This window comes from Ricinus communis, chromosome 5, assembly GCF_019578655.1.
Source record: "Ricinus communis isolate WT05 ecotype wild-type chromosome 5, ASM1957865v1, whole genome shotgun sequence".
Classification (NCBI taxonomy): Eukaryota; Viridiplantae; Streptophyta; class Magnoliopsida; order Malpighiales; family Euphorbiaceae; genus Ricinus; species Ricinus communis.
In genome coordinates, this window is record NC_063260.1 from 21994143 (window position 1) to 22021535 (window position 27393).

At 31.0% G+C, this 27393-nt stretch overlaps 4 protein-coding genes across 6 annotated transcripts; 1 reads left to right on the forward strand and 3 right to left on the reverse strand.

The window, feature by feature from the left end:
* Positions 1–1582: 1582 nt before the first annotated feature.
* Positions 1583–4898, reverse strand: LOC8275148 (calmodulin-binding receptor kinase CaMRLK). The gene is made up of 2 exons (XM_002522180.4): positions 3110–4898; positions 1583–2448 (listed from the first exon to the last, which is right to left on the reverse strand). The coding sequence occupies exons 1-2, from the start codon at positions 4542–4544 to the stop codon at positions 1814–1816; spliced, it is 2070 nt and encodes a 689-aa protein (XP_002522226.2). The 5' UTR covers positions 4545–4898; the 3' UTR covers positions 1583–1813.
* Positions 4899–8586: 3688 nt separating this feature from the next.
* LOC8275147 (anaphase-promoting complex subunit 13) lies at positions 8587–10121 on the reverse strand. Its single transcript, XM_002522179.4, has 4 exons — positions 9867–10121; positions 9523–9759; positions 9281–9334; positions 8587–8917 (listed from the first exon to the last, which is right to left on the reverse strand). Exons 2-4 carry the CDS (start codon positions 9596–9598, stop codon positions 8856–8858), a joined length of 192 nt encoding a protein of 63 aa, XP_002522225.1. The 5' UTR covers positions 9599–9759; positions 9867–10121; the 3' UTR covers positions 8587–8855.
* A 6229-nt stretch (positions 10122–16350) lies between these two features.
* LOC8275146 (CBL-interacting serine/threonine-protein kinase 12) lies at positions 16351–19450 on the forward strand. 3 transcript variants are annotated; one of them, XM_002522178.4, is made up of 2 exons: positions 16351–18119; positions 19285–19450. In XM_002522178.4, the coding sequence occupies exon 1, from the start codon at positions 16565–16567 to the stop codon at positions 18092–18094; it is 1530 nt and encodes a 509-aa protein (XP_002522224.2). In that variant the 5' UTR covers positions 16351–16564; the 3' UTR covers positions 18095–18119; positions 19285–19450. The 3 variants fall into 3 exon arrangements, with proteins under 3 accessions (XP_002522224.2, XP_048229926.1, XP_048229925.1); XM_048373969.1 differs by lacking the exon at positions 19285–19450 and adding an exon at positions 19052–19283; XM_048373968.1 differs by lacking the exon at positions 19285–19450 and adding an exon at positions 19060–19283.
* Positions 19451–24224: 4774 nt separating this feature from the next.
* On the reverse strand, positions 24225–26278 carry LOC8267219 (CBL-interacting serine/threonine-protein kinase 20). The gene has a single exon (XM_002522177.4). The coding sequence runs from the start codon at positions 25898–25900 to the stop codon at positions 24521–24523; it is 1380 nt and encodes a 459-aa protein (XP_002522223.1). The 5' UTR covers positions 25901–26278; the 3' UTR covers positions 24225–24520.
* Positions 26279–27393: the final 1115 nt, after the last annotated feature.

Here is a 27393-nt window from a genome sequence, read left to right on the forward strand (position 1 = left end):
TGATACAGACTTTGAACTACCCAATTTCTTTTGGATGCTCGCTATCAATGGATAACCCTTTCTATGGGGACAGATAACTAAACATTTTCCAGCAGGTCCAAAAATTTATAAGCAAATTCCTATTTTCTAACATACACTGGATCCTGGATACCTGCAAGTCATCGTCTCTGATTCAAAATTACTAACCTATATATATATATATATATATATATATATATATATATATATATATTATATCAGACATAGACTTAGCAGTAATTTATATATATATATATATATATATTATATCAGACATAGACTTAGCAGTAATTTTTTATAAACATTTTTAAATTTATTAGCCCAATAGAGCAATCCAGCATCAGAAAACCAAAATAAATTAAAAAGAAAGAAAGCGAGTAGCTACTTTTGGCAACAGTAAAACATGGCAAAATCTTTTGACTCAAGATGACGGATTTAGCTTAGGAAAATGGAAAACAAACAATTTCATTAGTGATGCCATACACAGGTATTTCTAACATAGACTGGAACCAACTAAATTCTTTTTCCTTTTTTAAAGAAAGACATAGACTAGAAAGTTTATGGTCACTGCTAATACTATCAAATTGAGAAGACTGACCAGATTAGTTGATTACTAGCCACTCATTTACATGGGTACAAGAAGCTTGACTGTATTTTAGTTTGTGTAATTAAGTTTGGCTGTAAATGACTCCAATTCCATAATTGAGCATGACAACGTTAAGGAAAAAAAAACTTCTCCAACTGTAGACATAAATGATAACAGACATGGACAGTGACATTTTTGCTAGGGCTCATGAGACCTTCAAAAGCTTAAAAAGTCTTCAGGTTCTTGATAGAAGCTCTGTTTGCCTTTTTCCTTCCTCTCCTTCTTTTTAAAATTATGTTAGCCCTATGCTTATCTTCTTTCTGATAGGTTTCGTAGATGATCAACCGGTAATTAGTATTTGTTATGGACCAACACAAACTTGTTAGTAAACTGGCAGCTTGAGCAAGTTGTAAAATGTGCAAGCGCCACTTACCATAAGGAATCCAAGAAACCCACACAAAAGTATACATACGGCAGAATGGCGTGATATGCTTTCCAATGAGCCATCCAAGCACGTAAAAGAGAAATTGACATGCATGAGGCATTCATTTCTTTTTCTTTTGATAAATAAAATAAGAAAATCCACATCAAAAGACAAGAAAAAGAAAAGAAATACTAAAAACAATCAAAGGAATAAAGCAAACTCCCAAAGAAAAAAAAAATACTGATAAAAAAGGGTAAATAAAGCTTAGAGATGATGAGGATGACGATGGGCGATTATGATTGTAAATCCTCATAGAAGAGACAAACGATAAGTGGGATTCTCTGATCTATCTGTAGAGCTATATTACAACATCTTTCCACCCCATCACCTTGCTTTACCCCCACAACCTTTTGTCTGCCTTTTTTCTCTTTTCACTTTTTTTCTTAAGATTTCTTTTTAAAATTCTTACATATCAATTTAATATATATTACCATTACTTAATAAAAAATAATATTATTTAAAATTTTAAAAAATATTGTGATAGAATCGTATGCTTGACAAAAACTCTTTTTCTTTTTCTTAAAGAGAATTTAGTCCTTTTTTCTTTTTCTTTAAAATTTTGTCTGTACATAATAGCCAAAATGAACTAAAAATATTAGCCAGAAAGAAAATAGAAGAGAAGAGACAACGAGACAAGACATGGTCTCTTCTAACATAAAAATTACAATTGACCAATACCACGCGCTCAATCATGCGTGTAGGAGACTCGACTATTTGGAGTTAACTCAATTCAGCTCAGGATGGATGTCCTTGAGCAAACCCAAAACCTGCTGCATGGTTGGTCTTTTACTAGGCAACTCCGCCGTACAAAGATATCCAATTCGGAGACACTCGACCATCTCATTCATTGAGTCACCAGCTACTCGTAATCTCGAGTCCAGGGCGTCTCCACCATGCCCTTCTCTCACTAACCTTCTAACCCACTCTACACTCTCTTCACTTCCTTCTTTACCGGTCAATATCTCAATCAACACACACCCGAAACAGTACACATCAAACTCAACTCCACACTCGTGTCCAATATTTTTACTTTTTGGGCCAATATTTCGGAGCCCAAAATCAGCAACTCGGGGTTCTAAGGTATCGGAGAGGAGGATGTTGGAGGAAACCAGGTGGCCGTGGGTAGAGCCTGCGTGGTGAAGGTAGGCAACTCCACGCGCCACACCGACAGCGATATAGTGGCGCGTGAGCCAGTTTGTTTTTTCTTCAGGCGAGGAGACGTGGGACCCAGATATATTTTGATGTTCCCAGGTGTCGGTGCTCCAGTCTTCCACGTTGGGTTTGAGTGTGGGAAGCTCATGGAGCCAACGGCGGAGATCACCGTTGGCCATGAATTCGTATAATATCAGCTTCTCTTTACCTGTGTTGTGTATAAGCTAACAAGTCAAAATTACAGACATAAAAAAGAGGACCCAAAAAAAAATTAAAATTAAATAGGGATATCACTCGACTGTTGCATTTATGTTATTTCATTTTCACACTAAATTTCATGTAATTTGATGGGACCAATTTATGTTGTTGTGATTCTGGGTGTTGCTTTTCTCTATGTAAATCTAATATGGGACCAATTCATACTGTTTTATCCCCTTTTCTTTTATGTGCTTTTTAGTGATGTAAATTTTTTTCGTTGCATCAACCCGATATTTATCTCTAATCAAGTTTTGACATTTCTGGACATCATCATGGATGTGCGAACCTAATAAAGAATAGAAATGCAGTATATTTTGACAAAAACAGAGCAGAGGGCAGAGGGCAGAGAACAGAGTAGAGATACGGAGTAAAACAAGTTCCAAAACTCCAAATGCAGACACTGAAAGCGGCTTAAGCTTCAGCTTCCAAAGAACCACCAAAATCTAAGAAGTGTAATCATGGCTGCCTAGTGTTGGATTTACGTGACAAGTCTGCTCATCAGACTATAAAAATCTAACCGAGTACGACACCGCAGCTTTGAATTCAATTAAGACCCGTGACTCCATTTAATGCGTTAGGTCAATGCATTTAAAACAAAAACTTTCACTTACCTGCAATACAGTAACCACACAGCGGCAATAGATTAGGATGTTTTAGCCTTGAAAGACCTTCAAAAATAGTTACTGCTTCTTCATCATTAATCTCTCTTGCATTTTCTAACACTTTGATTGCCACGTGGAGGTCTCCTGATAGGACAGCTCTGTAAAGGGGTCCACACCTGCCTTCTGATAGGAGTGAGTCTTTGCCAAAGTGTGATGTGGCTGCTATTAAGTCCTTGAAAGTCATGTTCATCAACGGTTTAGATGACATGATTACTGGTGCTGATGTTGGTTCTTTTATGTCTGCTACCCATGATGTGCCTGATTCAGTTTCGAAACTGAACGGTCCTGATTTATCCATTTTGAACGGGAATTGGATTGGTGTCGAGATTGCCCATTTGTTTCTTGCAGCAACCTTTCTTCTTCTGTGCATGCAAAAGAAACAAATAGCAATGGACACAAGGAAAAATGATGACATTGATGAGACACAGATTATTAAAGTTTCGGTTTTTGATTTGGTTTTCTTAATGGGGTTCTTGGGGGATGATGGATGAAGTTCATTCTGCTTTGGGATGTTCTTTTTGTGAGTTGGGATTTGTTTTGGATGTGGCTTCATGGTATTATTACTTGGGCTTTCTGATGGGGTTTTTAAGCTAGTGAAATTGAAACTACCACCATGAAGAAAAGCAGATCTTCCAAATTTGTTGAACTTGTCAGAGTGGACAATTCCAGTGAAGTTGTTTAATGAAACATTTAGGAACGCGAGACCATCTAATGGAGGGAAATCAGAAGGGAAAGTTCCGTTCATGGTGTTGTTTGAGACATCTAAATATTTCAACAAATGCAAACCCGAAATAGCTTTTACACTGCCCAAAATTTTGCAGCTTGAAATGTTGAGAAACTCTAACTTTGTTAGGTTAGAAAAATCAAAAGATAAAGAGCCAAGAATATTGCTTGAGAGATCAAGAGATTGCAGATTTGCAAAACCAGAGAGTTTACCCAAGTTCGTAAACCTGTTTGTGGAGAGATTGAGCAGTTTAATGGAGGAAAAAGAACCATTTCCTTGGTTGGGTTCAAACCCGATGCTCCCTCCGAGCATATTTTTGGCTAGATTAACTTCTTTCAGACTTTTTGTAGACCAAAACCAACCTGGAACCTGACCTTGAATTGAATTGCTGGAGAGATCAATAACATGCAACTTTGACATATTCTTGAAGTACCTCCATGAAATGATGCCACTCAAGTTTCTTGAAGGAAGCCTTATTTCTTTAATAGGAGGATGGGAACAGTTGAAATCTGAAAGATGGAACCAAGAAAGATTGAACCCAGAGACAGACTTGAAAGCTTTAGATAGCAGCTTTCGGTCTGTACTATTGCAGGTAGATTCTGATTCAGCCACAAGCACAAGCAGCGAAAAGACAAGCAAGAATCTGCAAAACATTTCCATCTTTACTCTTCTCAAATTAGAATCAACTACTTCCGCTTCTTTTTCCCATGATGGAAAGAAGGAAATGAGAAGAAGAGAGGGAAAGCGAATGATATACAAAGAAAAAGAGCGCTAACTCATCTAATACTTGATATAATAATAGAGGGAAAGAGAAAAAAGAAAAGATTGGTCCTTTTTTCTAGTGAAGTAGGAGAAGGAAACAGCGGCATTAAGGATAACAAAAGCAGCAAGAGAAATGCGTGTTGAAATGTAAAATATATAATTCATAAAAGGCCAGAGAAAGGAGGAAGTAACGAAATTGCAGTGGGGTAATTCTGGTCTACGACTCAATAAAACACTGCATTTTTCAACGGTGATTATTGACTTGACAAAGGGTTTTGAAATATGACTCTCTTGTCTACTAAGATTGTATTGCAATTAACTCTTAAGCAGGGAAATATATTTGGGATGTTTTATAATTATCATATAATTTTCTTTTGAAGTAGAAAAAGAGAATTGTCAGTGGTCCTGTTGCTTTTTAATTTTAAGTTTAAATTTTTCTTTTCTTTTAAATCATTTTATGTAATTTGTACTATGAGTAAGTTATTGGATTACTATAGTACTGATGTTATTCAATAACTTGACACACGTATTGTTGACGTGATCCATTTATTTACTGATACAAAATCATCCTTTTTATTAATAATGCACTACTAATATGACACATTTCGGCGCCTATGACATATATTTTTGTTTTAGCATATAAATTAACAACATCTTAATAATATATGTTGTATTTTACTAATCAAATAAATCATGTACGTTCATTTATAAAAAAAATCACATACTTAAATTAAAAACCAATCAAATTACTAATATTTTTTAGTTATGTTTTCTATTATTTTATAGGCCAAATACGTATTTTTATTTTTAAACTTTAATTCTTTGGTCAGTTTAAAATTCTACCTTTTGATCTAATCTAACCAACACCTGAATTTTTCATTTTTTATAATATTTTAATATTTTTTTCATGTGTTTTCATCCAATATTTCTATATTTATTACACAAAAGTGTTTAAATATTACTAGATAATAAAGTTTAAGTGTATATTATGTTAAATTAAAATATAGATATTTAAATATTTAAAAAATAAAATTTAAATGTCTGCTAAATTAAATCAGAAATTAAAATATTAAGCTCACTAATTGATACAAATTTAAGAGCATAAATATATATTTAGCATATTTGTTTGAGACAATATTATGTGATTTATGGATTATAAATTTTTTAATTCTTTTAAAAAAAATTGATTGATTCAATCTGTATTATTTATATATCAAACTAATTATATAGTAATAAGTGGTATATATATATATATATATATATAAAAGTCACATTTAATATTAAATAATTAATTCATACTATGTTATTTAAAATTAATAAATATATAAACTGTATATTTATTTAATATATCTATATGAAAACGTACAGAGCCCTAGATAAAAATACTTCTTATTTATTTATTTATTTATTTCTTCAAGTTGTTTGTTTCAAAGGTCTTCTATTCTCATCAAAGGTCTTTCTTAACCTACGGGGAAACGAATAAAGTCTACTAGTCTATTTAGGGCGGGCGTTGGGGTTTTTTTATTTTTTGTAAAAGTCTTCTTCTCCGTTTTAAAACTCTAACATACTAACCAGTGGATCAATTTGATTTCTTCCATGGATGTAGAAAATGTTGCAGCAATGCTACATGGTTGACTATTTTCAGTCTGTCACTTGTCACCTATCCTTGATCAATTCTTAGAATGGCTCAAATTATCAAACAGTAGACAAATACCCATTTGCATCCATGGTATATGACGATAGAAACAGAACGTAATAACATTGATGATGACATCGGCCGTTTATTTGGTGCTGTTGAGGCCCAGATGACACCATTTCCATGGACTGCTCAAATTAACTTGTTACTACGCTCTGCAGGTGTCATGAGGTCCAGTTGTCGATGGGAGGAATTTCCAAGGAAGGAAAGGGTTTTTGTTGGATACGAAAAGGTTGGCGCGTATTCTCCAAAAACAGGTTTCTTTCACACATAAATACGTTGTAACTTAATTAACCGCCATTACATTATGGTTAATTACTATTAACTTTATAATACATCTTCCTGAGATGGATTATGCACTGCATTTTCATGTGTTTTTCTTTTAGCATATGTTTGTTTCTGTCTTATAATGTTATGCAGATTCGCTCATTATTTTTATTTTATTTTTGTCCCCTTATTTATGTGTTTCTTTCTGGGGTCGTGGATGTAAGATTCTTGCATCATATCCAACTAAGTACTAACTGTTTCCTGCTTCCCCATTATAGTGTTTCCTGAACATTTGGATTTTTTTATTACTTCACCTCACCCCACGTACATCAACTATTTACATTTTTGTTTTTCAAGAGTTATAAATTTCATTTGTACATTAACATCATTAAACTGAAATAAATAATATTTTCTTTTTAGCATGTTTGTTTCTGTCTTGTAACTTTCATGCTTAGTATGCATGTAAGATTTATAAAAATAAATATTTTTAGCAAAAGGTGGATGTTTAAGACCATCATTTAATTGGATGATGAATCTTTTTTAAAAAAAAAGGTATAGAATTTATCCAATTTTCTCTCTGAAAATTCAAAAGAAAATCCCTGGAAGTAAAAGGAAAAAATGATAAAAGGTAAATGTGGTACTGATACTAGTCAATCTATACGAGGGAAATCTAAGATTCAAACACTATTGACATTTCACTTTTGAAGATGGAGTTGGAGAAATGTGAAATGCAATATCCAAATTTTATTTAAACTAATAAAGAATTGAAATGCGTAGAGTAGCTAATTTAGTGCAATATTTTTTAATCGACCACAATATAATATTAATTTATCATATGTCCCATATTTGTTTGTCTTCAGAATAATGCTGCACTGGTAAAGAATAGGTGGCTGGCTGGATGTGCCTTCAAAAGCTACGGCTCTTTTCACAATAACTCCCACTAACAACATAATCACCTAATTCCCAATTTTTTATTAATAGGGTGACATTTATACCCGCCAAGGTGCAGTGGACAAAGTGACCAAATCATAAATGAAAATTAATTAGCCTAATAATCTTATCAGTTTCTGGTCAAAATGTTATGCACACTTTTAACAAAACATACCATGTGTACAAATCCTGCTCACAATCACATCATTGTTCCATGCAACGAGCTTGATTAATGCAAATTTCAAACTTATGTAACCCCTAGTCAAAGAAGCCTTCTTTTTCAGGGCAATTGAAGCTCCATGCTGCCATTTTCATGACTCTGCGTTTTATTTGTTCCTTCCCCATGGGTGTTTTTGTCTATGAGGTGCATCAATTATTGGCTGCTTGTGTAGTCCATCAAATGGTCAAATCAAATCAACATTAAAAAACTTTAATATCAAATGCGCTAACTGGAGATGATGGGATTTTCTATTCAAATCCAAGTAATTGCAGTTGAGAAAACTCCAGGGAAACAACACATTCCGATGAGGTGAAGATGCTGCAGGCAAACTTGCTCCATAGTTGGTCAGTGAAATGCTCCTCACCTGCTATATCCACTTAGCTTTTGATTCATTTCTTTGTTCTTTTCCTCCCCTTAATAAAATAATCCTTCATACTATTTTAGAAGTGTTAGATGGATGGCATATCACCTAATCCACATAATTCCAAAGAAACATTACAAAGGAATGACAACTAAGATTTTTAGGGTCATAAATAATTATAAATTCTACCCTCCCACCCACCTGCAACTCCATTCAAGATTCCAAGAAACAATCATAAATATATTTTATTCTCATCATTTTGAACTAAGGCAATATTTAAACACCTGATTGTGTTAGGAGTCAGAATATAAAATAGAGAGAAACAATTAAAATGTAATTAGAGATAGATAGATATAGCTTATCATAAAATCAAACTTGAATAAGAAACCTTGACAAAGATAGACTTTGGCCAGGTCTTATTATGCACGGGGGGATTAATGTCCATAGGGGTTGATTTAATCACAACTTCAGGAACATTCATATGAACTGTCATTCATAAGTACAAATATAAATGGATACACCCGATTATGAAAATTCACACATTCAAAGTTCGATTGCAGGGTCAATAAGTCAATTGAAGCAAAGAGCTTCTGTTCGTGGGCTCAATACACGAAACAGGCCCCTTCAACTCAATTACTCGGTAAGTACAAGTCTGATATTCAGTTCCATAAGATTAAAAAAGTAACCATAAGAAAACCCACAACAGAGCAGCAACTCTCCTGATGCCGGAATGGTTCACTGATTGCCTAATGCAAGGTCACGCCAAGTATCTCCATCAACTTGTTGAGTCTCCTGATCTGTAACAGTAGAGCAAATCCAGGAATGGCTTAAAAAGATGTATGACTGAATCAACAGGAATAAACACATGAAAATACATATAAAAAAAATGGACTGAAATACCATTATGCTCGAATCAATCATGTTAACAAAAGGGTAAATAGACTTATTATAAGAACAAGGCATATACTACTTGTTTGCTAATACTTTCAGTTGTCAGTGGTTTCTTAGGTTCATATGCATAGTTGCAGTAATGCCATTGTGTAGCCTCTTGTATCATAAGTGTTTAATAAGATATTGCCTAGGAATTAAAGATAGACATCAAACAAAAGAAATGGAAAAGAAACTAAAGCATGCCAAATGCAAACCAAAAACTAGCATACTTGAGTCTTCTGCATCATCAGTGCGAACAACCAGCACAGGTGGTAGTGGGAGATCTGGCATTAATAGAACATGAAACAATGAGCAACAAATATAAGCTTCGAATCACTGCGATGCGCCTAGAACAAATTGTAGTCTAACAATTGCATTGCATTTCTTCAATATCGACAACAAGCAAAACCGCGAAAGCATGCCTGTACCTCAGGTATGGAAGAACACTTAATTGAAATAAACATATGATTACCATCATCAGGCAAAGTGTCTCTCATCCACTCCTCGTCCACAACATCTATAAGAACACCCATAGTTATCTCTGCCATTTTCCTTTTCTTTTTGCTGCACACTTCAATAAATTACTTTTCAAGAAAACACATCAAAAGAAAAGAAAAGAAAAGAAAAGAAAAGAGTAAGATAAGTGTGGTTGGGGAATTTTATCGAGCAGGTTGAAGGCGTAATTTAGATAAGCGGTACAAACCCAAAGCTGCGTTAAATAAAAACAAAATTAACATCAAAGTCGAAATCCAAAGCAAAAAAAATAATTTGGTGAAGTTTAAGTAATTGAATTGAAACTACAGAAGGAAATTGTACCAGGCTCGTTGACTTGGATTATTTATTTTATTTTATTGTTTTAATATTTTCTTGTGCAACAGAAAATATATCAGATTGTTTGACGATGGGCAAGGAACAGGAACAAGAGCTGGTGTTCGTTACAGTGATTGAACTACTGATAGGCGTGGCAGTCAACTAAAGCTAACCCACAATCTCATAAATGAGCCCATTGGATCCATTTATAGTTAAAATGCAATGTCCACCGTCCAATGGGATCAGTGAGCCCATTGGTTTGGCCACATGTAACAAGAGCCAAATCTCATCCGATTGAACAGCCCTCAGGCTGATTTGCTAAGAATTGGAAATCCATCATCAAATCAAAGCAAGAAAATTGAACTGTGCCATTCGGTTAACATCAAAATCTCAACCCTCCCACCCAAAAAGAATACAAAAGAAAATGCAAATAAGAGTAGTGATAAGGCTTTTTAGGATAGGGAATAACAACCACTAATGTTATTGAACAAGTAGTGTAGTGATTCTCATAATACCAAAATTTAGGATTCTAAGGAAACATGTTATGGATAGAGAGGTGAAGTTGTAAGATTTTATCCAACAAACACCATTTGCTTATCTGCGAGGATCAGCAGAATTTGTGGACAATTTTCAATTCCATTTGTTGGACTTATTATTTTATCTTTTACTAAATCATGTATCCTCCACCTATGCTCTTATCTACTCTTTTCTTTTCAAAAGATTAGCTTCTTTTTTTTTGGTGTATATACATATTATTACATATAATTAATTTTTATATTTATATTTATATTTTAAAATTATAATTTTTTTATCAAAATTTCAATAAATATATGTTTATAGAAATTTTAATAAAAATTAATGACATTAATTAAAAATTATATTTTTTAATTTAAAAGTGAACTATCTGTTGAAGATAAAAATATTATTTTATATTTAAATTGTGCAATGAAATAATAATATATTAACGGCTTCCATAACTCAACAATTATATAGCCTTTTAGTCAACAAACTATGCTATATAAACATAAAAAATGTGTAATTTACATAAAGTCATTGAATTGGTAACTCATTTGTTGAATGTTTATCTCCTCGTGTTAGCTGATTAGAAAATTTATTTAATAAAAGAGTGTTTGATTCAAAAGCTTGATGCAGCTGATAGTTATTTCTTACTAAACAACTATATTAAAGCGTTTGGTAAAAACTACTGCTGATAGTTTTTTTAATCTCAATTAGATGTTTATTATATTAATTTTATTTTATAATTTTTTCCTATCAGCTAATAGGTGATTTGATTTTTTATTTATTTATTTGAACATTATTATTTTTATTAAAATTTAGTAATAATAATTTACTTTAACTTGATTTTATATAGTTAAATTTTTATATTTTAAAATAAATAATAATTATTTTAAATTTATTCTTAATAATTTTTATAATATTTAAAATTATGGTATTTGAAATTAAATTTTTTATTAATAGAATTTAAATTTAAATTTTTACTTTAAAATAATTTTAATAATAAATATAATTGAGCTATAAAAAATTAACTATAATATGCTTAATTAATTATAAGTATTTTTATTAATTTATATCATTAAATATATATAATATAATATAATATTATTTAATGATAAATTATACTTTTAATGGTTATTTAACATATCAACAACAACTGCTAATAAAATTATATTAATTTATTAGTCATCAATTATCGATTATCGTACCACCAACTATTAGATGTATTGATCAATTGAATCAAACATGCGTTAAATATCTATATATATATATATATATATATATATATATATATATATATTCTAAAAAACTTTATTTAGAAGGATTCAAATTCAAACTGTTATGATGAACAAATTATTTTGAATCAATGAATATTTAGCTGAAATTATTTGCTCTAGGGGAGAACATTGGTACCACGTTTATAATTCAGTGCATTCTTGTTGTGTTTTTTTTTTTTTTTGAAGAAAATGCATTCTTATTTTTGCTTACCTTTTTTTTTTTTCCCGAGTTACATTTTCCAACAATAAAATTCCACCTATTTAATTATTTTCTCCAACAGTTTGCGTAATCATAAACAACGATGACCGACCATTAGGTTGACTTCTTGCCGCCCTTATCACAAGTACCGTGTGCATAGCCACATGAGACCGTAAAATAGAGGAAGATCCAACGGTGGAGCAGCGTCCGTAGATATATAATAGGTTTAGACTTTGCCTGTATGGAATTCTAACCGGAGCTTTAGATTAGGCGAAATGTGGCGCACTGCACAGATACACGCAAGCGCGTGACTAGACAACACCTGGCGACCACGAGAACAACGTTTGACTATTTGGTTTTGAAAATATTTTAATTCCAGATATTATTTAATGCACCTCTATCTCAATTTTGTAAACATCAATTCCCCCAACCTCATTTTCTTTTTCCCTTTTTCTTTTCCTTTTTCAAAATCAAGACTCAAAACAATTGAAAAGAGAAAAGTAGAGACCGCAATTTGCTACATATTTACAGATATATCTGCTTAATTTATCATCTGTAATTCGATCTAATACATCCCGCTGTTAGTAACCAATAAAGACAGATTTAGATCATTCTATTCCGTAATTCTTTCCAACTATATCTTACTAATTTTATATATAGTAGTTATTATTATTATTATTATTTTATTTTAATATATACAATTTAATTAATTATTTAATACCTAATATTAATTTATAATAATTTTAAAAATAATAATAAATTAACTATTTTTAAATATATCTAGTCTTTTTAAAATTTTATTTATGTCATTGTATTAATAAAATATTATCTTTAAATTAATACTATCAATAAATTATTTTTAAAATATTTATTTATTAACTCTAATATTATATAAATTATACTATTAATATAATTGATATTATTATTTTTTAAAAATTAAAAATTATTATACAATTAAAAATTAATTTATTAGTGAATACAATATTTAAAAATATTATTTTTTATAATTAGAATCGTTGTTCAACTAGAAAATTAATTTGCTAGCTAATATCATATTAAAATATAATTAATATACTATTTTTTAGAATAATTATTATTCAATTAGAAAACTAATTTATTAGTAATATATTACTTCTTATGATTAAAATTAGTGTTTAATTAGAAATATAACTTATTAATTAATAAATTAATAGAAAAAAAAATCATAAAATTACACATAAACTTGAATTTTATGTGTCAAAAATAATATAGATGTTAAAATAAAAAAAATTCATGTCCAAAATTAAACATACGTGTCAAAAAATTAGATCTCATAAATTAATATATATATATATATATATATATATATATTATATATTATTTTTATTTATAAACTATAAAAGTATATATAATTCTTAAAAATGTATATTAAATAATTTTTATATTTAAATTTTAATTATTCAATTATACTTAATAAAACTAAATATTAATTAGATATATAAATATATGCAAGTTAATAAAAATATATAAAATAAATATAAAAAATATTACTCAAATTTAATGAATTTTATTTTATAAAAATATTTTTTTCATATTTAATTCGATTTTTAACGAGATAGTGATAGAAAAGCTAAACTCTCCTCATGTCGACTCATCTATTGCTATTCTTTTTGTATACAAAAAAAAAGGATCAACAGTAAATAAAAATTATATTTGATTTTGAAATTTTATCTTTGTCTAATTAAAGTTAGATATTTTGATACATAAGGTGTCTCAGGAGTATCAAAGACGTATTCGTGCGTCGTGATTGATCGATTTAGGTGATATGATTATGGTCAATATAAATACGATCCATTTAGTAATCATGTCAATTTATCTCAACCCTAATACTATGAATTTTTATTGAATGAGACGAACACAATATACATAATACATTTTTTTAAATAGGTCATGTATGGATCATAAACCTTACATAATCCTTTAAACTGTTATACAAATGGCATAAAATTTAATGAATTTAATAAAAAAAATACTTTTTCAAATCAATAGAGAATAGAGATAATATTAAATTATAAATAAATTTTTTTCCTATTACAAGAGGCATCTTTAAAATTTATATAAATAATACTAAAATTATTTTGTTAGGATTTTTTATTTTATGAGAAGGGTGACTAATTAGGTCTTATTTGTTATATTTTACTTTTTAGCCATTTTATTTTTATTTATTTTTATTTATATATATATAATATATATTTTTTTATTTTAAAATTCACGGATTGTAAATAGATTGGATTAAGTTGACACGATCCAATACGACACGAAAAATTAAACGAGTTACAATAAGTTTGCAAATCAACCCGTTACACGACTCGTTTTAAGTCATATTATAAACTAGTCAATTTATTTACTGTCCTAGATCTGCTAAGGCTGAATCTTAATCCATATTGTTTTCGTATTTGACGGATTATATTTACTTGTCATGATGCATTTTGCCAATCCTAAGGTGTACTAACGATAACTGAAAATAGTTAATTGAATCTTATTAGTGAGCTATAGTATCCTATTTAGATGTATTAATTTATACTTTTAAGTATTTTGCACTTAATCTTTGTTTTTACAAAGTGCCTTTTTTTTTCTGTCTCTTTAATTTCAATATATACATAATTTCAAATTTATCCAATATAATTGCAGTATTAATTTTTTTGCAATATTGGAGCTCTCTCTTATCACTAAAAATTGTGAATTTGAATTGATTCAAGGCCTTTCTAATAATAAAGTGAAATTAATTAAAGAAGAAAGAAATCATAGAGTTGTTGTTCCGGATACCTGTAAAGAAATCACTCCATTAAAAATAAAATAAATAAGTACCAGACAATACAATTCTTCAACTTTTTCTGAAAAAAAAAACACAGAAGGCATAGTCGCCAAATCTACATAATTCTACATTACTAGTTCGTGATGCTGTCTTCTTAAAATTCAAACCTCATAAACTGATGTGTCACATTGTCATGACAAACCGACATAAGTGGAAAAAACCAATTTAGTAAGTCTCAAAATATTATATTACAACCTTTTCTGTACAAAATTAAGACCCTAATTCTTTTTCTTTTCCTAAAGAAAACAGCTGTAAGAAAGTCTCTACTGGCCATACTGAAGATGCTATCTGCGCTCTCCCAAAAGTCTGCTCCCACTGCTCGTAAGCTTAATGTACAAAAGTACCCCTGAATCTTAAGCCTGCATTTTCTACCTTTTACCTATTTTTAATTTCTTATATTAGCATGTTGACCGCGGGATTATTAATTTATTTTATAAACTCTTATATGATATTAGTTTGATCTAATAAACATATATGCATTGTCAGATATACATATATTTTGGTGTAATTTAAATGTTATATTTCAAATATTAGTGGTAAGAGTTTTTAAAAAGATAAATTTTAAGTAATAAAAATATAACAATCATGTTAAAGTGAAATTAAAATGGACAAAAAGAGATCCAAACTCTCCTATGATTAGCTTTAGAAATATTAAATCCAATATTTATAAATAAAAAGCAGAATTTTCAGACTTTTCCATAATAGTTTACTCTATTTAAGAAATACATATGATAAAATAGATTTAATATCAAATATTATTATTAAAAATAATAAAATAGAATAGTATATAAAACTTTACATGTGTTTTGCGGTCATGCTTTCTACGTGTCATCATTTTCTTAATTTTGTCATGATAAAAGTGTTACTCATTATAATTATTTAGATATATGGTGTAAAAGTTGTTCTTATATAAACTAAATTATATAACTATTATAGGTACGGATTCACATGTACAATATTTATAATAAAATAATGAAATAATCAGTTTGTTTAAATTTTATAGTTTGTGACATGAATATATTATTATATTAAATTTCTAAATAGTTCAAATAATAAAAATTAAATTGACAAAAATTATAAGAATATCTTTTTAAATATATATGTTTTTTTTTTATATTTTTATACACATACATTATATATGGTTAATGATTTGTAACGTCAAATTATTAAAATAAATTTCTAATTAACCTATTTATATTTTTATTTTTGTACAATTATTAAGATCATGAAGATAAAGCATTTTATGAATAATTCATAATTCTGAATTTGATTAAACCATTTTAATCAAGCATTGAAACTAGTCATATTCTTTGGTCATATTTCTTTTTCTTTGTTACTGCTCAACTAAGATTGGCCTAACCTACCTTATTGTGTATTTTAATTTTCAATTTATCGTTTATCGTGCTTGCCAATTTTAGTTTTCATTTCTTTTAGAAATTGTAATCCTTTTTCTTCCTTAAACAAACTTCTTTTAAAACTTAACTTCGAACTCCTCTAACATTTACAAATTGTTATCAATTAATATTTTTAGTTATTGAATAATAAACTAATTTATTAAATTAAAATCAATTTGTTAACAATTTTCAGAAGGGTACAAGAGTAAATTCGGGATCTACTTTTATATATAGCACGGAGAAAAGCATCAGTGCTGTTCCTCTTTATTCTAAAAAAGTTTCTCCTTTGTACAGTTTACACCACTCAAAACACACAACCATCACAAACAAAACCACAATCGTCCAAATTAAGCTCTTCTTCAAAATTTAATGCCTTATCATTAGCTCTCTCAAACTTTACCCTAAAAAAGAGTACCAAAACCCATTTCATCAATCTCTTCAATCCCACTAAAGCTTCGATCTTTATGGCTACCAAGAATCAGAACAGCACAAATCAAACTCTTCTTTTAGGCCGTTACGAGATCGGCAAACTTCTCGGGCATGGGACTTTTGCAAAAGTTTATCACGCCCGTAATGTCAAAACAAATGAAAGTGTAGCAATCAAAGTTATTGACAAAGAAAAGATTCTTAAAGGCGGTTTAATCGCTCACATCAAACGTGAAATCTCAATTCTTCGCCGTGTTAGACACCCAAATATAGTTCAACTTTTTGAGGTTATGGCAACAAAAGCAAAGATCTATTTTGTTATGGAATATGTTCGTGGTGGTGAATTGTTCAATAAAGTTGCAAAAGGCAGATTAAAAGAAGAAGTCGCGAGAAAATATTTTCAGCAATTAATATCTGCGGTTGCTTTCTGTCATGCTAGAGGTGTGTTTCATCGTGATCTTAAACCTGAAAATTTGCTTCTTGATGAGAATGGTGATTTAAAAGTTTCTGATTTTGGACTTAGTGCTGTCTCTGATCAGATTAGACAAGATGGTTTGTTTCATACTTTTTGTGGTACTCCTGCATATGTTGCCCCTGAAGTTCTTGCAAGAAAAGGGTATGATGCTGCTAAAGTTGATATTTGGTCTTGTGGGGTTATTTTGTTTGTTTTAATGGCTGGTTATTTGCCTTTTCATGATCAGAATGTTATGGTTATGTATAAAAAGATATACAAGGGTGAGTTTAGATGTCCTAGATGGTTTTCGCAGGAGCTTATTAGGCTTTTATCAAAGCTTCTCGATACAAACCCTGAAACTAGGATTACTATCCCTGTGATTATGGATAATAAGTGGTTTAAAAAAGGGTTTAAGCATATTAAATTTTATATTGAGGATGATAAAGTCTTTAGCTTTGAGGATGATGTACAAGGACAACAACAGCAAGATGATGCTGGTTCTTCTTCTGATCAATCTCAGTCTGAATCAGAATCTGAATGGGAAACTAGGAGAAGGATTAACACATCATTGCCTAGACCTGCTAGTTTAAACGCCTTTGATATTATATCTTTCTCACCTGGGTTTGATTTGTCTGGGTTGTTTGAGGAAGGTGGAGAAGGAGCTAGATTTGTTTCAGGTGCTCCTGTATCTAAGATCATTTCCAAATTGGAGGAAATTGCTAAAGTTGTAAGCTTTGCAGTGAGGAAAAAGGATTGTAGAGTCAGTTTGGAAGGGTCTAGGGAAGGTGTGAGGGGTCCATTGACAATTGCAGCTGAGATATTCGAGTTAACACCGAAATTGGTGGTGGTGGAGGTTAAGAAGAAAGGAGGTGATAAAGGGGAGTACGAGGAGTTCTGTAACAACGAATTAAAACCTGGATTGCAAAAATTGATGCAGGAAGAATCTGAAGCTGCTATTGCTGCTTCTTCGCATGTAACAGTGGATTCTTCACATGTAATAGTGGATTCTTCACATGTATTAGTGGATTCTTCACATATATCGCTTGATTCCTCACAGCTATCTACTGAACCTTTAGCAATCGATCCTGCACATTTACCATCAGATACTGAATAGAGAGAGAGAGAGAGAGAAGAAAAGGGTATGCTTTTCTCTCCTCTTTTGCTAATTTGCTCTGCTAAACCTTTGTATGATATTTGCTTCTTTTTGTCTTTTGGTCTTTCATTATGTTGTTGCTTCTCAGGGGATTAGCTACTAATATATATTTCATTTTCTATTCTTGTATCGAGAAAAAGTAGATAACTTAAAGAGAATGAAACACACATTTCTGCTTATCTTGGCAATTTGGTGGTGACTTGTGAGTGTTCTTTGCTGAATTATTATAAATGATGAATTGAAGTTTCCTTTGCTGATTTGTGTTCATAAGGTGCAGATTGTTACACTATAGGATCTTCAATAGCTTCATCAATGCATTGGATTCTGAAAAACAAAAATGGAAATCAATCATTTGAAACTTGTTCATTCTTTTCAACTTAGGTTATTTTGCAGATTTTGCTTAAGAGTGTTTTGAAATAAATTGAATTGGAAGCGTGTTTTCGAATAATGGGAATTTCATAAGTGGGTTTTGGCCTCCCGAGACGACATTGAGGAGGCGTTCATGGAATCTGGGCACAACTCAGTTCCTTTTGTTTTTCTAACTCTACCTATTTTTCCCAACTCCAGAGCTTCCCAAATTTAAAGGGAACCTTCACCAAAGAGTTTAGGCAATTCACTTCTAAATTTAGCCAGGTCAGAAGTTTGAATTTGGATCAACCAGTAGGAATGCCTGGATGGAATTGTACGATTATAGAGAAGAAAAACCGATGATTGAAATTTGAGTTCTCAATTATAGGAAATTTAACTTAGAAACTTGCTAGATGAAAGGCAATCTAATGGGCTTGTAGTGGTTTTCCTGGTGTGACATTTATCTTGATTTCTGTCTTTCTGAAGCCTGTGTTGGCTTGTGGTTGTTTCTTTAATTCCTAGAGTGTGCAAAATTCGGATACATCATGAGATCTGCCTGATTTTTCCAAGTTTTGCAGCATGAAATGCTAAGGAACAACTATTGTCTGCCAACTAGATAGAAAAGCTTCGACTGTTTTTCACTTCCTAAAATTGCTTAAATGATGGTCCAACCAGTTTGTATGGGATCCCCGGTTGCTTATGTATATATAAATATTGTGAATACAGAGGTGAAGCCTTGATGTAGGATTGTTTTACCTACAAAGTCACTGAAAGATTGGCTTCTCTTTTCGTTTGTATTTAAGGTTAAGGCTTGCAGTGAGGAACTTTGCCTGCGTGAATGATTAGACTATAGAAAAAATGCAAAGACTGATATGTCTGCAAGCTCGTGATGAGTCAATAGTGTATTAAATCTTGAGGCTTGTGTTCATCTGCTCAAATAATGTTCCCAGTTTCATTTGTTTTTCATCATTCGTCTCGTCTGCCAATGTAAGCTGCAACTAATTTGAAGACGAGTATGCCCTTGCCAAGATTTCCAGTGTAGGAGCAAGCCCCGTTCATCAGAGTTTCTGCAAGTGTACAATTTTCCAGAGCAAGAGGAAATGGCACTGTGGATACTTTTATGAAGTATCTGCTACGGACCCCATTTCTAGCAATATCTAAATATTACGTTGAAGAATCTAATAATGTGGATTATCATTCTTTTAGTAGTGCCTAATGATGTCCATTTCTGGTAGAAGGGCAGGGGAATCAAATACAAGACCAGTCAATTTTCTGAATGGATTAAATTAATTAATTGATATTAAAGTTCAAAGCATGGCCTTGATTTGTTTCGGACACAACTGGATCTCATCATTTAAGCGATAAGTATAATTATTTGAATTCGTTATTTCAATTCATATAAATTAAAGGTTAAAACCCTAATCATGAAGAACAAATATCAGGAGCAAATTGTTGTTGTCTGTTGAAAGCCATAGCTGCAGAAACAACTGGCACATTATATTTTACTGTAGACAACTAAATAAATATTATTTTACATACAAATAAACACTAAAACATACACGTGCCTGCCGGCAAAGAAGGACTACTTAATGGGATCAAGCAAACAATGCTTTTGGTTAGCTTTTTAATCTGGTGATAAAACGAGCAAAATCAAGAATCAAATAAATGGCACATGCCATACGCTGGTCCAAATCTGTATATATTTGAAATAGAAAGAGGGGAAGCACATTTTCTTTGTGTTTATTGAATTTTCAGTCTTTTAGTTTGATAATACTCCATTTAATGATCATATGTTCCAATATAGTTGAGTCAGATTTCAAAATTGTTGGAGCTGGAGTTTTGATGTAAGTGGTAAAAAATGTTGACTTTTCATGAGGAGGAGCAGAGATAGCTTTGCAGGCATGGCTCTATCTGTGTTTGTATGGCTACCATTCAATTTACCTTTTCTGCTGCCACCTACCATAATACTTTAGTCACGTGAGTAGGTAATTTGGCAACTAACCATCTTTCTTTCGATGTTTTAATCGCTCAAATCTTCTACTCTATTAGCTTACTTTATCACTTAGTATTCAAACAACAGAATTTTGTTTTAAAGGGGTTGTGTGTTGTTGGGCCACTTGGTCTGCTTGGGTCAATTTGTATTTGTATTTATATTTGGACAAGAAAATTTCCTTTCCTAATCAAGGATTGGACTGTCTGAAGTTGGAACCATGTTCATAGGACACATCGTGTTTTCTTTGTCTTTTAGATTTGTATTTTCCTTTCAATGTCGTTTTCCTTGTACGATTCTATTTCTAGCTCATCACTGATCTTGATTTAATGTAATAAATTCTTTTTTAATTCTATAAAAAAAATTGTATAAAGACCCCATCATTTGGATACCGATCTTTCTTTTAATTATTGTAAATTGCATAAACTTACAAAAGAGATCAGTTTACTGGCTGTATTATCAAAAGGGATTTTTTTTTAATTATTATAGCCAGTGACATAAAAGGCAGACAACTTTGTTTTTGTTTGGTTTTTCTTCCTTTCATAATTTAGTTATGCCTTCTTGTCTTTGACAAAAATAAATAATAAAAAGAAACACAAATAGAGATTCTAATTTTTCATGTAACGTGCAAGTTAAGGCATTAATGTAGCATGATTCGTGAGCTTGGACAGCTTCCAACAAATAAAACTTGGCACGACTGACGAACAACTGTTTGTTTACATGTACAGAATCACATGTAATCCGGGCAGTGTTACATTTGTCAGAGCGTAAATTATTTAAAATTTGTTAAAACTTAAAAAGACGATCAAAATCATTCCTAGCACTTTAGTTCCTTAAAAGAAACAAACTCATAACTCCTTAGATGCATAAAATTTGGTAGACCTAACATTCTAGAGCTACAAAAGAAAAGAAAAACCTGCTAGAGCCCATGAAATCACTGTAAAAGGGTCAGCCTTTGCCGCCCAGTTAATTCAATAATTCTCAAATATAAAAGCCTATGGCCGGGTTTGATTAGAATTCAAACTCTATTAAGTTAGTCCAACCGAGCTCAATTTTATGTTCAATAATTTTTTTCGATTACAACTCCAACTTAATAGAGTCTAGTTGGTTAGAGAACAAGTAGAATTTGTTTAGAAAGCTAGCAATATGATTCATGAATAAACTCGTTTAATGACTCAAATTAGAATTCATATTAATTATATGTTGAACCTTGAAGATCTCCATCTTATTTTGATAATCATAATTTTTTTTTCTATCTTTTAACATTTGATTTCTATTCTTACAATTTTTATAATTTTAACTTATCAATTCTTTCCGAAATTTATAATTTTTTTTCTTGTGTGATTTTAATTTTTAATATATATTAATATAATAATAATAATAGTTAATAATAAAAATTATTTAACAAGCTCGATTTTTTTTTTTTATATAACTATAACAAACTGAATTCGAATTTAACTCTTTTGATTAGTTTTCAATAGGTCAATTCAAAACCTTTATAGGTTGAGGGTGCTTATCTCCATCAAAGATTGAGAGTTATTTCCTGTTTTTTCTCTATTAGCTTTTCTATTCTCTAAAGTTTTTGCTTTAATTTTAAGTTGAGTTTCGTCAAAGAAGCCTCATGGCCTTGCAAATTAGGTTCAATCTTTGCAAGCTTAACAGAGAAGGTCAAGAGATTCTAGCTATGGTGGTGATGTCACTATTTCAATGGCGGTGGCAGATCAATCACCTCTTTCTCTTCTTGGTCGGGTTTGTTTAGTATTTTTGGTTTTTTCCGAGCTTAATTATATTTATTTTAGATTTATTTTGTAGGATATGGTTTATTGTACTCTTTATACATCTTTATAAAAATGAATATTTCAGTTTAATTTAAAAAAAAATGTCTAAATCATACTCAATTTTTTATTAATAATTGTTTTCCATGTCTCATTATAAAGTTTTTTTTTTTGGCTTTCTTTCTTTTCCTATACTTTTCTCCTTCTTTTCTACCATTATTTCATCAACTGCCTACCACTGTATGTCTCTTACCACTGCATTTCCTCCACCCACCATAGCATCGACTCCATCATTATATGTTTTCAGATTATTAAGAAAAGAAAAGAATCACTTGGAAATCCATAAACCTTTGCTTTATTTCTTTGCAATAATTGGTGTCTCTCCAAGAAGAGTTTCTGTATTTACTACTTAATATCTTCAACCTCACAGAAACGGCTCAATATGAGGATTACTACGATAGCTCTGTCACAATCTATAGGATTCAAAATCTCTCACTTTAGGTTAAAGCTGCAACATCAAGATAGAACCAAGTCCCAATACCTTAACCAAAATCAGGTCCTGATTCAGTACCTCTAAAAGAACCTTTTGCAAAAAAAAACAAAACAAAAAAAAAAAATCTTTACTTTTCTCCATAATCACCAAGTGTGCCACCTATCCCATGATATGCGAAGCCAAATAAGTTCAAATGAAATTGATGGAAGTCTAAAGCAACTAAAAAACTACACTAAATAAACATGAAAGTTGATTGTGAAGGAATGGTTATGGCGGTGTGTGAATCTTCTATAGTATAAAAAAGAAAAAAGGGTAGTGCAAGAAACAGCATTGAAATGGACCGATAAAAATAGAGAAGGAGAAAGAAATGGAAGAGAAAATATAATTTATTATTAAACATAAATAATAAATAATAAATTCTAAGATTCTTCAGTTACAAATTTACAATCCCATTGGCATTTACAAATGACTAATGGTATTAAAAATTCATAGAAAATTACTATCTGTATATATATATATATATGCATGTGTGTCGGTTGGTTTTTATATGAATGATTATTTCAATATTAAGAATTTAGAAAATATTTTTCTCTTTTCAGAAAAGAAAGTCATTTTTTTCTTAAAATGGTTATATTTTTTTGTAATTAAATAAATAATTTCCATAATCAAATTCTCTAGACGTATCCTAAGTAGTAAAGAAATGTAAAAAATAAAATCTTTCTGAAACAAATGAGCCTAAATTTAAATGGCTGTATATACACCATCAGAAAGTGTACAATCTACCCTCAAATATTTTGACATTTTAGCTAGTGGCAGCATAAGCATAAAGTCTACTCTTAAAGATTTTAGTTGAGAGAGAATAACTCCAATTGAAAAAAAAATTAAGGCCTCGTTTGGATTCATAACTCTGCATTTCAAATCCCCATTATTAGCATGCCAGGATGCCTACTGTTTTCCGTATAGTGTTTGGTATTTTGATATAAAATAAGTATCATTTTAAAGTTTTTTTTTTTCAAATTAAATATGCTTTAAAAAATTAAAGCCACATCTATTTTTTTGATTTTTTTTATCCTTATTCATTAGAAATGAAAATAATAAACCGAGCAGGAGAGAAAAATAAATATAATTATGTGAAAATGGAAGCGAAAGATAAAATTTATATTAATTTTTAGCAGTTAATAAAAAAAATATTTTAATCATATTAAGTTAGTTTTTACTATTATTGAGTCTATTTAATAGATTTTTAATTTTTATGCAATTACCTCAAGTGAAATTTATTTTGAAATAGAGAAGATATTATGGAATAATTAAATTAATTGATGTTATTTTATAACTATTGGTATGTTATCTCTTTCAAATTCCATCAGGACAGAATAAGAATTGGGTAGGGGTAGGATCATCCTTGGAGGCCTTCCAACAAACAAACAAACAAACAGAAAAAAGAATTTTTTTTTTAAAAAAAAGCAGTAAAAAGGAAAATTAAAATTAAAAAGAACAAAATTACATTCTACTGTGCATTGATTTAAACATATGGTTTAATCCACCATTAGAATTTGCCTATTTGAGTTAAGGACGAAGCAACTTTTTTTTTTTTTTTTTCTCTTTCTTTCTTGAAATTTCTCTTAATTTTCTTTGAACTCAAAGTGCAAATGCAAGATGGAAAAAAGAAAAAAGGAAAGACAGAGCTGAAACAGCAGGTGTATAACATACATTTCAGATGGAAGAAAACTTTAGAAAAGAATCTCCAATCCAAAGAAAAAAACCCTAAAAGCAGGGGTTAGCTAGGCTTGTTGCTGCTGTTCAGTACTACCCTGCCATGCCCAAACTATATCTTTAAGAGAAGGCTTTAGTTCCTGGTCATAGAAATCCTTATACTCCCATGTATCTCCTGAAGTTTTCTTCATCTCGACAACAAAAAAAGATGGCGTTACTTCAAATATTTCAGCATCTATACCAAGTTGCCCTTTTCTTCCTTCTTTATAACCTTGCAACTTCACTTTCCCATCTTTCTTGTTAAAACTGAAGCTCTCCGTCATTGCTATCTCCTGGAATTTCGACACGATTGTAGATGCTGGTTTTGTAGAAGTAAATCTTGCCTCTGACCTTTGATTACTATCTTTCTCAAATAATCCTGATAGATCAAATCCTTTTGAGAGAGATATTATATCAAAGGCATTGTAATTAGTTGGCCTAAGAGGACTTCTTGTAATTGTATGATCATCCGACGCTACTTCTTTCTGCAAATTAATGCTTTCGTTATCTGATGATGATGAATCGAAAGCGGCGTGGACATCTTTGAGCAAGGTGTTTCTTGCTTTTCCTTGCGGTGAAGGTGGTGTTTCAATTTGTTTATACCCCTTCTTGAACCAACAATTGTTCATTATCCTAGCCATTGTAATTCTTGTACTAGGATGTGGATCAAGAATTCTTGAAACAAGCTTTCTTGCCTCGGGATGGAACCAATTGGGACACCTGAATTCTCCTCTGATTATCTTTTTGTATAATTCCATCAAATTTGAATCACAGAATGGAAGATAACCTGCTAAAAGAACAAATAGAACAACTCCACAGGACCATATATCAGCTTTAGCACCATCATACCCTTTCTTGTTAATGATTTCAGGAGCAACATAAGCAGGAGTTCCGCAGGTTGTATGAAGAAGACCATCTTGCTTTCTCGACTCATGCAAAGCACTCAACCCGAAATCCGAAATCTTCAAATCACCATTTTCATCAAGAAGAAGATTTTCAGGCTTGATATCGCGATGATAAACACCGCGACTGTGGCAAAATTCAACCGCTCCAATCAATTGCTGAAAATACTTTCTTGCAACATCTTCTTTAAGCTTTCCTTTGGCGACCTTATTGAAAAGCTCTCCACCCTTTACATACTCCATGGCAAAATAGATCTTGGTCTTGCTTGCCATGACCTCATAAAGTTGAACAATGTTAGGATGTCTGACAAGACGCATGACAGATATTTCTCTCTTGATTTGATCTATCAAACCACTCTTTAGGACCTTCTCTTTATCAATAATTTTGATGGCAACGCTTTGGTTAGATTGGAGATTTCGCGCATGGTATACCTTGGCGAAAGTCCCTTTTCCAAGCAATCGACCAAGCTCGTACCTATTCATTAATATAGCCCCTTTCTTCTCCATATTTCCTCAGTCCTGCAAGAAAATACAATGATAAAAGAAAGGACCAAAAAGATTATTGGATTTTTTATAATCCTTGTGCGCTCTTTTGCAGCATTTTGGCCAAGAGGAGCAAAGGAAATGTTGGAGAGAAAAGGGCTAGGAAAGAATAGGAAGTATAGCTCTTTGGCCAGACATTGGAGGCACTAGTTGTGGAGATAAGAAACAACAAGAAACAAAGAGAAGCAATAATTTAAAACTGGTCTATCTCTTGCAAACCAAAGCAAATCCTTCAAGAATTACAGCTAAGAGATACCAGAAAGCAAAATCTGATGAAAAAGAAAAGAAAAAGTTGTAAAAATAGCAAATTCCGTTTAGTGTCTATCAATAGGGATCAACATTGACCGCTTATTTATGGACTGATATTTTGGAAAGTTGTAAGTTTTAATTCCACGGTGAATAAATACTTCTTGCATATTATTCGGTTTACATTTAAGAATATCCTAAAGCCTCCACTCTAGAATCAAAATTATCTTTTTTCCTTTAAAAGAAATTAACTTAATAAGTGATGCCTAAATTACGTAATAAGAAACTATCTTTTTTTTTTGAAAGGATAATAGAAATTTTAGTTTGATAATATATATATATATGTCAAATAATTGCTTTAAAAATAATAATAAATCGAAAAGAAAGACAAGTATATGGATGGAAGAGGGAAACGAGCTAAGAATAGTTTTTGAAGGGAGACTTGCCACCCAAACTGTAGCATTAGAGGTTAATTGATTTTTTTTTTTTTTTTTGTATAAGAACAACTATCATTAAAATCAAATATATATACAAAAGGTCATGTCCCGTAGAAGAAAATTATTAGCACACACAGTCACCACCAACAATTGATCTCATCCCTTTGTAATTTAATTTTATACGATGCCCATTAATTTGGGTGTTCGTGCTATCCACTATCAAAATCGTGGAATCAACTATTTTTTAAGGATTCAATTAGGTCTAACTTTGTAATTATTTTATTTTATTTAATCTCTCTTTGAGAACCTTGGCGGAAATCTAAGAGAAGGCTGTTTCTTTTATAAGTAAATATAATGTTTTTGTTAATTTAAAATGGAAAAAGAAAATGCTATTGGTGACAGTCTAAGAGAAGAGTGTTAGACTACATAAGATAAATTATAGATAAGCACAAGAACGTTAAAACATGAACAGCTATCTTGCTTATTTAGATGGAAATTGAGTTCAATACCTTGGTGACAATCAAGAGAAGACTATATATGATATGCTGCAGATAAGCACAACATCGAAACATGTATAGCCTAACTTGCTTATTTAGATGACTAATTGTTGGCTAGGCTTAAGTAGCTAGTCATTTGTCATAATTAACAAAAGCGTAATTAGTTATCTAATCAAGTGTATTGTTTCTGTTAATAAGATTGGTTGGTCTGGGACCATAAAAATGATGCACTCATTAATTAATCCCTGAGAGCGATAGTAGATTTGCACCAAACTTG